Raw genomic sequence first — 15735 nt, forward strand, 5'->3', positions numbered from 1 at the left:
GTCCATCAAGTTTATATTTCTAGTAGAAAACTATAAAAAGCCAGTCTTATCACAAGCTTACCAGCATGAAATGGTAATGTTTAAATTTTAAAAAAAAGCAATATTCTAATAATCAGCAATTTAAAAATAATTCTACTTTTCTCTAAATTTGTTGAAGTTCTTTGCTTATTTGTTTAGAGGAATATTACTTGATTTTTTTATTGATAAGTAGGAGTTCTATATAAAGGATATTAATCTGTCATTTTCTTATAAATAGTTTTTATAGTTGGCCACTAGCTTTTTAATTTTACCAATGTATTTTTTTCTTAAATTATTTTTTTGCAGTACTGGGGATTGAACCCAGGGCCTCATACATGCTAGGTAAGTGCTCTACCACTGAGTTAACACCCCCAGCCATTTAGTGTATTTTGTTTTTATTTTTTATACCTGTATTTATTTTTTAAAAAATATTTTTAGTTGTAAATGGACACAATACCTTTATATTATTTATTTTTGTGTGGTGCTGAGGATTGAACCCAGTGCCTCACACATGCTAGGCAAGCACACTACCACTGAGCTATAACCCCAGACCTTAAAGTGGTTTTTAAGGTAGAAAAAAATAATGTACATATAGTTCAAATGGTTTAATTTGTCTTTTGCAGTTTTTTCCCTTTGCTTTTATTATTAGGGAACTCTTCTACACCCTGAAATCTGCTAAATGGTAATTCAACTTGTTTCCTCTTCCCCAACAGTTAGCTGTTTATGGAAGTCTTCCTTCAGTACTTCTCTTATTATGATGTTATAATACATATGTAGTGTGTTATTTAATACCTATTTAAGTGATTACTGCTTAGAAGTGGCATGGGAATCGTGAGAGAATTTTAATCTTTACCTTTGCTTACCACCTGTACCATTCCAGGCAAGTCTCATTGAGCCTCAATTTACTCGTCTGTATAACAAACAATAAAAGCTACTCCATAGGATTATTTTGAGGATTGAATGAGATAATACTTACAGTGAGTTTATGAGGTAGTAAGCACTCAACAAATAGCAGCTATTATCATTACTATTATTCCACTAATATTTTTTCTAATGCTCATTCCATTCTATTATTCAACTTCAGCTGTGCAAGTAGATTTAAATAAATTATCGTGAGACTGCATAACAATGTAACACAGCTATTTTCATATCAATGAAGGTTGTTTATATTATCATATTCATTACTGTGATCAAAGAAATCTATTAAATGATAAATTCTGCAACATAGTTAACTTTGCTAGGTCCTACCTCTGTAGAACTCATAACAAAACATTACTATTTTATTTTTTAGTGTCGATACACTAAAAGTACAATGTCATTTCCTTCAAATTTGAAGACAAGTTGACAAAATGTTGCTTTTGTATATTTCAATTGCTGTGAGAGAACAGAGTGACCAGTCTTATCAGGGAACAGGAGCAAGGAGAGAGAAATGTGGGTTTTGTTCTTAGCTGTAGATAAGACCTAAGAAGAAACCATATTACTGAAGTTTCTAGACAAGAGTTCCTATCAACCTCCAACTATAATAGAATGAGATAGCTGTTAGAAGAAAGTAGACTCACTTGATTCATTTACACAATGATATTCTATCACGTTCAAAGATGATACTATTATACTGATGAGGATCATACATATGTAGAAAACAATGAAGTCTTACAATTAAAATAGCAATAAAGTATTGTTTTTAGTTGATTCAGAATGGCAAACAATTTAACAAATGGAAAATATCAGTATTGGCAAAGCTGTGGGGGAAAGTGCATTCCTACTTCTCTGGAGGACAGTTTGGAAATATGGATCAGAATTTTAAGTAAGAACTCTTTACTCAGCAAATCTGCTTCAGTGATTTTTCCCTAAGGATACAAACAAACAAAAATATAAAGATATATGTGCATAAGTATCTATTACAATGGTGTTTATAAAAGCAAGGTGTTGAGAAACCAAAAACCTAAATTCTGTCAGTGGGAGACTGGTTTCAGAAATCATGGTCCATCAGGAGGATTGTGAAATCCAGATCTCTGCAACTTAGCGAGGCCAAAGTAACTCAGTGAGACTCTGTCTCTAAATAAAATATTTAAAAAGGGCTGGGGATGTGGCTCAGTGGTTAAGCACCCCTGGGTTCAATCCCCAATCCAAAAGAAAAGAAAAGAAATCATGACAATAGTGTCTACATTTATTAACATGAAAAGATGGTCACATTGTTGAAATGAAAATGTTTCAAAACAGCAATATATTGAATTGAAAAGAAAAAGTGTGTGTGTGTGTGTGTGTGTGTGTGAGAGAGAGAGAGAGAGAGAGAGAGAGAGAGAGAGAGAGAGAGAGAGAGAGAGAAAGGGGGCTCACACGCAAGAGCTAGAGAGTGAGAGAGAAGATGGCAGATATGCCTGGGTGTGGGATTTCCACAGGTGATTTATACCTTATCCTTTATATTTTTTTTTAAAATACTATTACTTTAATTTTTACAATGAACTTTATTTTGATCTGGGAAAACAAAACACAACAAAAATACTATGCAAAGAACAAAAGATTGAAGGAAACAGAATATGTCAACACTGTACTTTTTGGTCCTTAAGGAGAGACCTTTTTACTTTCTTCCATTTCCCAAATTGTCTATTACTCTGATTTCTTTTAAACGAGGAAATACAAATAGTGACATTGATTATAATCTGGGAACACAAATGATGCTCCCAACCTTTCCTCTTGGTTCCCAGGAAAATTCCTCTGTGGTTCCAAGGGCAAGAGTTGCCTTTGTGGATGACTTGGCCCTTCAGTTTGGAGACTCGTCTACCTTCTGCCTCAGACCTGGAGTAGTGGGGTCCCTAACCACAGACAACGCTACAACAGCTGCTACGTGTTGACTACTGCAGTGGTCAATGTTTACACCAAATTTGTGTGTGTGTGTGTGTGTGTGTGTGTGTTGTGATTTGACTTTTTCAAAATCAAAACATGTATTTTTTAGTAGATAAAATTATGAAGGTTAATGGGTAGAGAAGCAAGGAGAAATTATGTATAATCCCATCACTAAAATGTGTTAGTCTTTAAAACATCCTTTCTTTTGATCCTCTTTTTTTTTTTTTAAATTAAAGCTGTGTACCAGGGTCTTTTTTCAATTTATCATTATGAGTATTTCCCAGTATCACTGAAAACTTTAAAGTACATATTTTAAAGACCCAAACCTGATTTTTAAGAAGTAGCATTCTTTTATTCCTTTATCATTTAAACTGAAGAACTTTTCATATGCTCAAAATAAGTAAACTACAGGACCTGAGGGTGGCACATGCCTTTAATCCCAGCAACTAGAGAGGCTGAGGGAGGAGGATCACAAGCTCAAGGCCAGCCTGGCAACTTGGTAAGAACCTTTCTCAAAAATAAAAATAAAAATAAAAAGATACAAAGGTACTGGGGGATGGCTCCCTGGTAGAGCACTTGCCTAGCATGCACTGGGCATGAAAAAAGATTTTAAAAAGACGTTAATTACAGATGCTATGAGAAAGATCCCCTCCCACAATGAGAACTTAGATCTGGTCCTTAATAATAATCGCAACCCCTCCATATTCTCAGTTTCAAACTTCTCCCTGTGACTACCCTTCTCCATCACTCCACTGACCTCACTTGAATGAATAATCCTTTCATCTACCTCTTTAGTATTACTTTTCACCTTATACTCTCATTCCTTTTCTGTCCAGACTAAATTCCATGGTCAGTTGTGTCAATGGTGCCCTGGTATATTCTCAAGTCTCCCTCTCCCCTCATTTGCTAGCAGAGCACTAACCTTGGGTAAATCTGATTCTGCCTCCTGTGTACTTCCATCCGTGCAACCCAATGTTCAAGTCCTATTTTTAATGGTATTTCTACAGACATCCTTTAAGTATTTATTCTCTTTTGAACTTACCCATGGGTGCAATTTGATGACCATATAAGCTCCTTGATAGGAGTTTTGCTCTTGCTCTTCCTCCCTACCAACCCAACTCACGGCCTTTCCTCTGCTTCCTCTTGGCTGCTTTTCTCGGTTTCTTTTCTCTTCCCAGCTTTCTGACCTATCCTCTTGACTTCTGTTTGCTCTATCTCCCTCTCCTACCCATTCACCTTTTTCTCCAACCCTCCAAAGAAACAGAAAGAACAGCCTGATGGAAATAAACCAGCAGTGCATGCATAGCATCAGGGATCTCAGGTTCCTGTCCTGCCTCTGCTGAGTGACCTTGGGCCAGCCACTTCTCTTCTCTGGTTCTCAGTTTCCTCCCTATACAATGAGGCACATCAGTTGAATAAACATGGAGATAATTTAATTCAGCTCTTAAAACAAACAACATGATTCTGAAAATCCAAGAAAGAAAAATTGAGCGAACAGTTCCACTACCTTACTTTCCTCACCATACCATCCAACTTCCATCACCCTGCTAAGATAATGTCAACCAGCTGGTGAGTACTATTATTGTTATTTTAGAGTTGAAACTCTTCTTAGGCCATCCATGCATCCCACCTGGCAACCATGATGGAAATCCAAACACTCACCGTGAATTTCTCATAGAGCTCATAAGTCAGGAGGGGGTTGGGCAGCTCCCTAAAGTAGAGCTTGCAGAGTGAGCCCACACAGTGGATGTCCTGGAGGTACACTTCCCTTGTCAGATCTGGACATTGATCTGAGCCAAACTCTTGCCTGAAACAACACAGACAGAGACATAACAATCCCAGGGAACATGTGTTCCATGTCAGCAATTGCTTGGCAGCTTAAGGGTAAAAAGACCCTACAATGTGATCCAACTGTATTTTTGACCTTGAATCTACTTCAGCAAGAAAGCCATGGGAAGGCTTCAACTTCAGGTATGACTCTTCCTTGCAAAACTTGCTGCGATTGGAAAGACATAAAGCTCATTTACAAGTGGATTTCCTGTGGCATTCTATCTACAATCTCGATTATTAGCATGGGGAAATATGAAAACAATTTGCCAAAAGGGCCTATTGAGATTTCAGTTTTTCCAAGACATTGCTCAAATGAAATTCCCTTTCTTATAAGAGAGAGCAAAACCAGGGTGGGTCAGTTCATTATCATTCATCTCCATATATTCATGTCACAAACTTGTTTATTTGGATACTCAGCCCCAAGGCTTGAAAACCTTAATCAACTATCTCATTGATGCTCAATGGAACCTTTGAGGCTACCTGATGGTGACTTCTATGGAATAGACGAGCTTATAAATATCTTAATCCATAGTGGGATGTCTGGAACATCATCTGACTCCAGGCCTGGTTTATAATTAGAAAACATTTCCTAAAAAGGTTACATGAATACACTGCCTCAAATAATATGCATTTAGAAGTTAAAAATTGGTTTAAAAATGATGAATTTGAGTTTTAATAGAGAAGCTAGGCTTCTTGAAAGTATTCACTCGGTCAGTAAGGGAGTGACGAAGGCAGCAGACTCTCAGAACCAGCATTCTCCAAACAGTCCACTGCACATTCTGTATTGCAGTTCTGTCCCCTTAAAAAAGGGCAAGGGAATCTCTGATGCCATCAGAACCTGAAAGCAAGTGATGGGGCCTTGAAAGGAAAGCTGCGCCATGGCTTCATGGATTCACAGATCCACAGGTGTGTGTTCTTTTAAGAGAACAGGAAAATAATGTAGAGCTTGTTTATTTAACCTAGAATTTCCCTTGTTAAAGTAAGGCCAGTCTGAAGTGAAAAAGAATTTGCCATCACCAAAGTGTCTTTCCAAAATAACAATACTGGGTAGTATATTTCAGAGTTAAGAGTAAACCATTAAGAACTACCTGCTGTTAGAGACTGGGGGTGTAGCTCAGTGGGAGAGCACTAGCCTAGCATATGGGAGACCCTGGGTTCAATTCCCAGCACCATGAGGGAAAACAAAAAGTACTTCTTTTTTTAAAAAATAAATCTAAAAAAGGGCACATGAGTAGAATGATGTAAACAGGTAGAGTCATTAAAATCCATGGTTGCAATCAACCTATTATTTTTCTTAACAGTCATTGTTTCTCCAGGAATAAAAAGGATGTTTTATTCCTTTGGTAAAGTTTAATTTTAAGTGAGATTTGGAGGGGAGGGACAGAACCCAAATAGGAAGAAGAAGAAAACTGAGTTATCTACATAACCTATTTATTTACATATTAATCTTATAAAAAGAAAATTTTTAAAAAGTCTACATTTATAAAACAAACATATTATAAATAAATAAAAATAACCACCAAGTGAAGTTGCTTTTGGCATTAAAAATAATATGCATAATACATAAACTTATTGCTGTAGTCACAGAAAAATATTTACTTTAATATATACTCTATATATGCACTACCCAGTATTGGTATTTTGGAAAGACACTTTGGTGATGGCAAATTCTTTTTCATTTAAAACTGGCTTTACTTTAACAATATGCTACATATACTCTACAAATATATCTGTGTTGTATTTAAAGGTTTTGGCCCTCTTAATGTGATAGAAATTTCTTTTAAATGTTTAGGATATACGCATAGAATTAGAAATGGTTTATTAATTAGCAATTTATATATATATATATTATATATATATTTTAGTTGTTGATGAACCTTTATTTTATTCATTTATTTATACGTAGTGCTGAGAACTGAACCCATCCCTTACACATAGAGGTAGAGGCAAGCACTCTACCATTGAGCCACAACCCCAGCCCCCATTAGTAATTATTAAAATGCCAGCATCAAAGAAATGTACAGTTATGTAGACTTCTGCTTTCTTGATCCAGTGATATATCAAATGTGTGCTAACTGGAAAACACAGCCATCCCCCAGTTTCAAACACTACATAAGGAGACCTGATCTAACCAAGCTTCTGGGTAGGCAAGGGAATGATAGTACATCATGTTTTCCTAACTTGTCATTCAGATCATTTGAGTTATCAAATCTGCCCAAGACTAAACCTTGCTCAAGACAAATAAACAGATTCAAAACCCTAGGGGCTTTAGCTGAAAAGAATTTCCTCAGGCTGGGGAGCTTCCTCCTTAGATTAAGAACACTGGGCATCTGAAAGTAGTATTTGATCTCTGGCTACCACCACTGTTCCCACCATGCCTTCAGGTTTTCAGTACTCCCAACCCCTGCTGACAGAGGTGTGGACAGAGGAAGGATCATGGGAGAATTCTGGGGCTTTCTTTTCGTTTACCTTAGCCGTTGTATGTTTGAGGTGACTCCTGAAAGTCGATAGATTCCATCCACAATGCCGTGAGTCTCTATAAACTCCGCACAGCTTTTCAACACATATGGAACTATGTAAAAGAAAAGAAAAAACAAAGTGTTAGATGTCGATCTGACTGTCCTTTATGGATATCCTTTTAAAAATCTTGGTATCTTCAAAGAGGAATAAGTATGGAACTCACATAAGCTACAAATGGAAATAATTACTTACAAGTAGTAGGTGAGAGACCTTTTATATTTTAAAAAATCATAGTTTTGATAAAACCTAAAAAACTCATGTGTTTTAAGAGGTTTTTTTTTTGAGAATATGAAAAATATGCAAAAATTTAGATGTCTGATGCCAGAGGTGATTTTGGAAATTCCACAACTGAATCTCCTCATTTTACTGGTTCTCTATCAGTGACCACTGGTGTGGTTTCCTGGTCACCATCATCATCATCCCCTGAGCATTTGTTGGACATACAAATATCTGATCCCCCTTCAGTCCTATTGATTCAAATTCTGGGGGTGGGGCCCAGCAGTCTATGTTTTAATAAGCAGAGTACCTGTTGGTAATTCTGATGCAAGCTAAAATTGGAGAACCACTCCCTTATTTTACACACAAAGGAGCCAAGACAGGTAAGTTTATTTAACTCACTCACCATTACTAGTATGAAAAGCAGTTCATGCATGGGAAGAAAAGTGCTTGCAAGTAGGTAAAAGAAAAATAAGTCACAAAATTGAATATACAACGAGTTCAGTTATGTTTTAAAAAAAGGAAAGAAGAAAGAAGAAACAGGAAAAATGACTGGAAAAAAATCTGCTCCAATGGCAAAAGTGATTTAAAGATTAAAGTGCTAAAATATCCTTTTAAAGGTGAGAACCCCTGCCTCTTCCTTCTAGTCATCGACTTAAGTGGACCACATGAAAGGGACTGGCGCAGCCTCTTGGATTCCTGCCACTTTTTAGGTTTAGAGCCCTGGCAGATGAGCCTGGCAGTACAGTTCTGTCCTTAGGGCTGACCTTGAGGGACTCAGCCAGTTTAGTGACCCAGAAAATAGACACAGTCCTTTTAGATATACAGAGAGAACAGCAAGTCACTTGCCATTTGGGTCCCTGGACAGGTCCATCTGAGTCTCCCGTGTGAGAGAGAAGTGAATAGTGGTTTGGTAGGGAACAACCCGACCCTCACACTAAGTCTTCAGTGTTTCCTGGAGGCCTAGAGCCGAGGTAGGCTCCATGAGCTAAGGCCTGGGCAAATGCTGTGCTTATATCCTCACTACTATCCAACCCATTATTTTCTTGGATTAGACTAACACCAATTCATTAGTGCTTATTGCACAGATTCACACCTACACATAATTCCAAACTGGACTGGACCATTGTGTGGGAAGACACCAGGTGTGCAGATTTTTCATTCTATACTTGAATTCTCTATTATAATGCTTTCCAAGCTCCCCCTCCCATGTGCTTCAAAGTACTCAATAACATTCATCATACTTAAAGTATTCTGTCCATCCCTCAAAGGTTGTATGGGCCAAGAGCCATTCTCTTTGGGGACACACCCATGTTTTGATCTTATTCTATCCTCCATGACTAAAACTGGGGAGAAGCCTCTCAGTTAACCCATGTGCAAAGAGGTCCGGGAGTGGATTTGGGATTGGTATTATTGGCCAGAGACTACAGAGATAGAAACACTTGGTATGAGTGAACACAGTGTGTGGAAGTAGGCCCGGGGCCTAGAGCTTCTGCCTGGTTTCAGTGAGAAAAGCTGCAATTGAATCTGTCTTCAGAAAATAAGGTTCTTGGTAAGATTTTGTCTCCTATCCTTATGCAAATAAAGAGTTCCCATGCTTAAAAGAACACACACACACACACACACACACACACACACACACACACAAATCCCTCCTGTGCACAATAATGATGACCCTTCCCACCACCACCACCACCCTGTTCTATAACTGGCCACACGTAATCTACGGCTAAGGCATGTTGGGAGGCCAAACTGCCTTTCTAACCTTGGGTAAAATATATAATGATTCTGTTTCTTAATTTCCACATCTGTAATATGAAGATAATTGTCATACTTATAGCTAGGACTGAAATAATTTAGCACAGACCCTGGCATATAAAAAGCTTAAAAAAGGTATATAAAAAACATATAAAAAGTAGTGACAACTACTATTTCTATGTGTAGCATATCAAGGATGCAAATTTATTATTTGGTTTTCTTGGTGAAAACAGCTAGCCTCCTCCCATCCAATGGGCTCATACCCGTCAAATCTCATCTCTATTCTTTCGGATGGTGTCCTTTGATAAATGTTTCTATTTGAGAACAATTTTGCTTCTTTAGGATCTCTTTTTTGTGCACTTAGGTGTATCTTTGTAGCACAAAGGCAGTAGGAATCAAGTGTACAGAGATTGTGATTTGGGTGTCTGGGTGTCATGCTTGGCCTGGGACATTTGCACTTACAGTTTTATTTCACTGTTTTTTTTTTTTTTTTTTTTGGTCATTGTTTTGTGGTGCTGAGGATTAAACCCAGGGCCTCACATGCTAGGCAAGCTCTAGCCACTGAGGTAAGCCCCCAGCCTCTGCACTTGGAGTTTGTACTGAGGTGTGTGACTGTTGTGCTGTTCAGGGCACCAGTGAACTTAAGAACTCTCAGCAGTCACAAGCGGGACTCAAACAAAAGCCTTGGACTTAAAAGGTCTTCATAAAGAACACTCCAGAAAAGGGGCAGTGCAGCGTCATCAACTTGTCCTAGCCTGTCATCAGAAAGGGACCTCCTGGTATCCTACCTCTCAGCACCAGCACCTCAGGCTCTGTTTGTTTTAAAGGTGGGGAAAACACATTCCATTTACTCTGGCTTTGGTACAGAGGCCCTAGAACCTCTTGTCCACAGTTCTGTTTGAGCAGGTGGCAGCAGCAAAACAACGCAAGGGAAGAGGCCATGGACCCAGTCCCTGTGGAGTGCTAGCTTTCCTGGATTCTCACTGGGGCTGAGTTGGAAGGTATAGGGATTCTCCACCATGCTCACAATGGGAAGGATTCATTTCACCTCTGTGCAATCAGCTAGAGCAGTGGTTCTCAGACTGTGCTTACTGGGTTAGGTCTCTGTAGCCAGCCAAGGCATCCTCCAGGAATCCTGACGCACTTGAAAGTTGAAGAATCACATCTAGACCAGAACTTCTCATACTTTGATGTGCAAACACATTACCTGGGGATCTTATTAACATGCATATTCCAATTCAGTAGGAAAGTGGGTGGAGGAAATGTTGAGAATTTGCATTTCTAACATATTCCCAGGTGATATGGGTACTGTCAATCTGCAGCGCACACTTAAGGCAGCAAGAGTCTAAAGATAGTACTGGAGGTGGGTGTTGCAGGGGCTACTAGGAGTTTAGTCACAAAGTCTCAGAATTCTTTAGACTATTGTTCCCAAGGTCCAACCAGATTTGGGTCACCAGAGGATTCTGAAGCAGGATAGGAGCTTGTTACAAAATAGCTGAGTAGATATAGATGGAAAGAAAGCTCTATTGTCAATTTAGGCATGGGAAGGAGTGACACTGAAGGTTGAAGTCACAGAGATTCTTCTGTGGGATTTTTCCTGGGCCCACAGAACTTTAAGTCTCCTCCTACAGAGGTACACACAGTTGCTGATTATAATATAATATTATTATCTCTTTGAATTGTTTCACTGATGGTTCTCTAACTACTCCCCACTTTCTGGTTTTGTTTAGTTTTTCCTGGATCAGTAATCTTAAAAGTTAAATTTTAATCTGAGCATAAAATACATCTTGAGGTGATTCCTGATGGAAAGGAAAAAAAAATCTTACCCTTGATTTAGGCTTTATGGTTCATGAAACATTATAAAGTCCTTTCGTCTCATTTGATCTAACCCAATGCAACCAAAAGACATTTTGCGCTTATTAATAGTTTAGGACACTCTCCTCAGTTCCTAACTCTTCAAGGGTTTGATGCAGAAAAGGCCAGCAGTCAAATCATTTCTGAGTCCCCCACTCCCCAGAAGATTTGCTTCTGTAAGTTGTCTCAGTTCTCTGTGTGGCTGGGACTTGGTCAGAACTGGAGACAGAGATTAGAACAAGCATAATTTCATTTGGTCATTCATGTAGTCATACAGTCACATTCTTTCATAGTGCATTAAACTGCATTTTTGTTTCAGGGAAATGGGCACCTTTCCTGCCTGGCCCTGCCCTGGATTTTCTTCAGGTCTTGTATTGGTCAGATTTCATTCCTTCTCTGGGTCTTATATTCCTGACCTTCAAAGTCAAGTCTGTGGTGCACGTATACAATGGAATACTATTCAGCAATTACAAGGTGCATCTCAAAGACATTAGGCTGAGTGACAGAAACCAGTCCATAAAAGAACATATTCTGTGTGATTCTATTTATATAAAACTGGAGAAAATGCAAACTAATTTATAGTAAGAGAAAGCAAAGAAGAGGCAAGAGCTAGGGATGAGGAAGGGGTCTGAGGGAACTCTGGGACACGATGAATATGTTTATTAATTTGTTTGAGGTAATAGAAAAGGACCAAGAGCCACCTGTGGGTGAAGAATAATGATACCTAAGGGGAGAGGGGCTGTAGTGGGGAGAGGAGACTCTGCACAGGGAAGAGATCCTTTGAGAATCTACTGCAATGTGTATGTGAGAGAGAAGGGGGGATTTTAAGCAATGTTGGGGAGCCCTCTCTGGCATTTTCCCAAGAGATGCAGAAAGGATTTAAAGGCCTTCTCCATTACTCTGGGTTGTCAGTGCAGAACTTCCTAGAAGTTCCCCCTCCATCCACCAGAAATCTAAGAGCTGTCACTGTAGCACGCTGTGGCTTGTCTCTCTGCTGGCCCCTGTTCTTCATGCCCCTCCCATCTTTTCCCTGTCCCTCTTCCTCTATATCACCATTCCATGTTCCTTCCAGTCTCCCCATGGCTTTTCCTGCCTCCAGGTCATGGTTCAATTTCCCCTTTAACTTCCTTTAACTTCTTTCAATTTTTTCCCTCTTGGCCTGACAGGGAATTAAAGAAAATCTTGAAATTTTCTGGTATTTATTTAACAAAATACATACAATATTTTCTGTACAAGTAACAAAAACAAAGAACTACTTTTTATTTTGTAAGGAAAAAAAATTTAAATATATTGGGGCTTTAGCCAGCCCTCTTGGAGAAAAAATTTCTTTAAGTTAAGATGGCTGGGCTTGGTGGCTCATGCCTGAAATCCCAGGGACTTGGGAGGCTTGAGGATCTCAAGTTCAAGGCCAACCTGGGTACTTAGCAAGATCTCTCTCAAAATTGAGCTGGGGTATAGCTCAGTGGGAGAATGTCCCCAAGTCCAATCCAGTAGTGAAGAAAATTGCAATTTAAGTTCATTGTAATAAATTCACCCTCTTAAAGGGTACCAGTAAGTGTTTTTTAGTATATTTACAAGTTAAACAACTATCGCACTAATTCCAGAACATTTTCATCACCCCAAAAAGAAACCTAATACTCCTTATTAGTTAGTACTGATTCTTCCCTCTCTGTAAGCCCCTGATCAACTGATCAACTTTTTGTTTCTGTGGATTTGCCTGTTCTAGACATTTCATATATACAGAATCCAAAATTATACAGCCCTCGTAATTGGTTTATTTCACGTGGCATAATGTTTTCAAGGCCCTTCATGTTGAAGCATGTGTCAGGACTTCACTCATTTTTGCAGCTGAATAATCCAAATAATATCCTCATTGTGTTATCCATTCATCAGCTGATGGAAGTTTGAGTTGTTTCCATGTTTGGGGTCTTATGAATAATGCTGCTATGGACCTTCATATACAAGTTGTTGTGTGGACATATGTTTCTAATTTTCTTGGACATATATGCAGAAGTGGAATAGCTGGGTCACATGATAACTCTGCATAACTTTTGAGGTACTGCCAAATTGTTCTCCAAAAGCAGCTGTGCCATTTTACATTCCCACCAGCGAATATTTGAGTGTTCCAATTTCTCTATATCCTTGTCAACACTCCTTGTCTATCTTTTTTTTTTTTATTATAGTCATCCTGGTGGGTGTGAATTGGTATTTATTGTGGTTTTGATTTGCATTTCTTTGATGACTAATGATGTTAAACATTTTTTATGTGCTTATTGGCCATTTGTGTATCTTCTTTGGAGAATGTCTATTCAGATCCTTTGTCCATTTTTAATCAAGTTACTTGTCTTTTTGTTGATTCATAAGAGTTCTTCATATATTTTGGATATGAAAGCCTCATTAGATATATAATTGACAAATATTTTCTTTGATGCTGTGGGTGGTTTTTATAGTTTTAAAAAAATTTATTTAATTTTTCATTGACAAAACACTTTGTACATATTTATGGTCTTCTTTGAGGCACAGAAGTTTTAAATTTTAATGAGGTCCAATTTATATATTTTGTCATTGTTGCTTCTGTTTTTGGTATCAGGAGAAAAGTTGGTTTCTGATGTAGATAGTCTGTCTACATCCTTGGGTTCATTATTCACATACATAAAAATGACATTATATGTAACATACTATTCCTTATTATTATTGATCAGAACATAAAAATTCAAGAGTACTGTCATTTGGGAAACTAAGCCATTATCCATCTCAGAACATTTGTGGAACCACTCTTTTGAGAATTACTAGATAGAAGTCATCCATAAAGAGCTCAAGTATAACCTTCTCCCAGGAGAAAAAGGAAAAAGGGAGTGAGGAATGTTAATACTTCCCTCATTTTTCCCATAGGGATCGAAGCAATGGGTTTATTATTATTTCACTTTCAAATCATCTTGGGGAGGGGGGAAATGTTTCCTCTTGAGTTCCTATAGCAGAGACTAAATTTTATCTTTTTGAAAACAGAGATTTGGTTTTGTTGTTCTCCTGCCTAATCATCTCCCATGGTTCACCATTCAAGAGAATCGAGTCTGACTATAGCAGGAAGCTATAAGTTCTTCACAATCTGGCCACTCTCATCTTGTTGTTCAGCACTGGCCACTGGACTCTTCCTCCCTCTCACCCACCCAGGAGGGCTGTGCTGTAGCCACACTCAACAGCTGCCGCTTCCTGAACATGCTCTGGGCCGTCCCACTTCCCTGGCCCAGGGGTGTTCCCCAGCCCCAGCCCACTGCCTCTTCTCTGCTGGACACCTCTTCCCACTGGCTTTCACCCTCTCTCCAAAGCCTTCTTCCGCACAACTAGGTTCTCCTTCCTCCATGTGCTCATCTCTCTGGTGCCTTCTCTCTAGAAATGTGTACATTCAATTTAACTGCAATTCCACATTATTTAAACATTATTATTTTTCACTTCTCAGATTGACAGAAATGCGTAAGTTTGATAATAGAATGCACTGGCAAGCCTAAGGGAAATACATTGCTGGTAGCTGGAGAGATGGTTACCATCTCTGGAGGGCAATTTGACAATATCTTTCAAAGTGACACATTCATATACCTGTTGACCCACTGGTTCCTCTTCTAGGAATTTATCCTATAGATATTCTCATATATGTGTTAAATAACAATATACAAGATGATTCATTGCAGCATTTTTGCAATAGCATAAGATTGTCCATTAATAGAAAATCTCTAATATCAATGATGGAACATTAGCATAGATAATGGACATTCATAATATGGTGGAATAGTCATTTAAAAGAATGAGAAAACTCATGTACTGACATAGAACTGTTTTCAAACTATATTGTTAAGCATAAAGATATACTAAGATATATGCAGAACAAATTCCTAGGAAAACCACTGGACCAAAGGTATTTGTTATTTTGAGCAATATTGTCAAATTGCCATCCAGAGGTGGTGCCCATCTCCCCTGCAGACCAACACAAAGGTATGCTAGCATATTTCTTTTTTTAAAAGAGAGAATAAAAGAATAGGTACGTGTGTTTGTTTGTATATGCATTCAATATAGTGGAAGAATATGAAAGAAAGTAATAAATTCAGATACCTACAGGAAAAGGAACTGGAGGACTGGGGCTAGGAAATAGCCCCACTTCTCACTGTATATTCTTTTGTGCTTTTGAATTTTGACCTATAAGAGTATGTTACCTTTTCCAAAAATTTTTCATAAATTCAATTCCAAAGAAAATCTACTGCAAGCCTCCTCTGTGTCTGGCACTAGTTGCAAGATGTTCCCATTTCTTGTTTTCTCTGTTACTGAGCTGTGAACCCCTTTGGACAGCTTTGTGTCTTACTCATCTAGATTAGCCTTGGAAACACAAGCACTCAAATTGTCTTGCCACGAAGTAAAATCAAGGATCAATAAATGGGATGGAATCAAACTAAAAAGCTTCTTCACAGCAAAGGAAATGATCAAAAATGTGAAGAGAGAGCCTACAGAATGGGAGAAAATCTTTACCACACACAATGCTCAGACACAGCATTAATCCCCAGAATATAAAGAACTTAAAAAACTTAACACAAAAACCTCCAAATAACCCAATCAATAAATGCACTAAGGAACTGAACAGACACTTCACAGAAGTGAACAAATATATGAAAAAATGTTCAACATCTCTAGCAATTAGAGAAATGCAAA

General features: G+C 38.2%; 1 protein-coding gene across 1 annotated transcript in view; it reads right to left on the bottom strand.

The window, feature by feature from the left end:
• The window catches only part of Arhgap31 (Rho GTPase activating protein 31), a 104237-nt gene that overhangs the window by 28880 nt on the left and 59622 nt on the right, over positions 1–15735 (bottom strand). Inside the window, exons 2-3 of the mRNA XM_047564184.1 lie at positions 7162–7264; positions 4525–4669 (exon numbers count right to left, since the gene is read on the bottom strand). Coding sequence (XP_047420140.1) covers positions 4525–4669; positions 7162–7264 — 248 coding nt within the window. The remainder of the gene's footprint in view (positions 1–4524; positions 4670–7161; positions 7265–15735) is intronic.

This window comes from Sciurus carolinensis, chromosome 9, assembly GCF_902686445.1.
Source record: "Sciurus carolinensis chromosome 9, mSciCar1.2, whole genome shotgun sequence".
Lineage (NCBI taxonomy): Eukaryota > Metazoa > Chordata > Mammalia > Rodentia > Sciuridae > Sciurus > Sciurus carolinensis.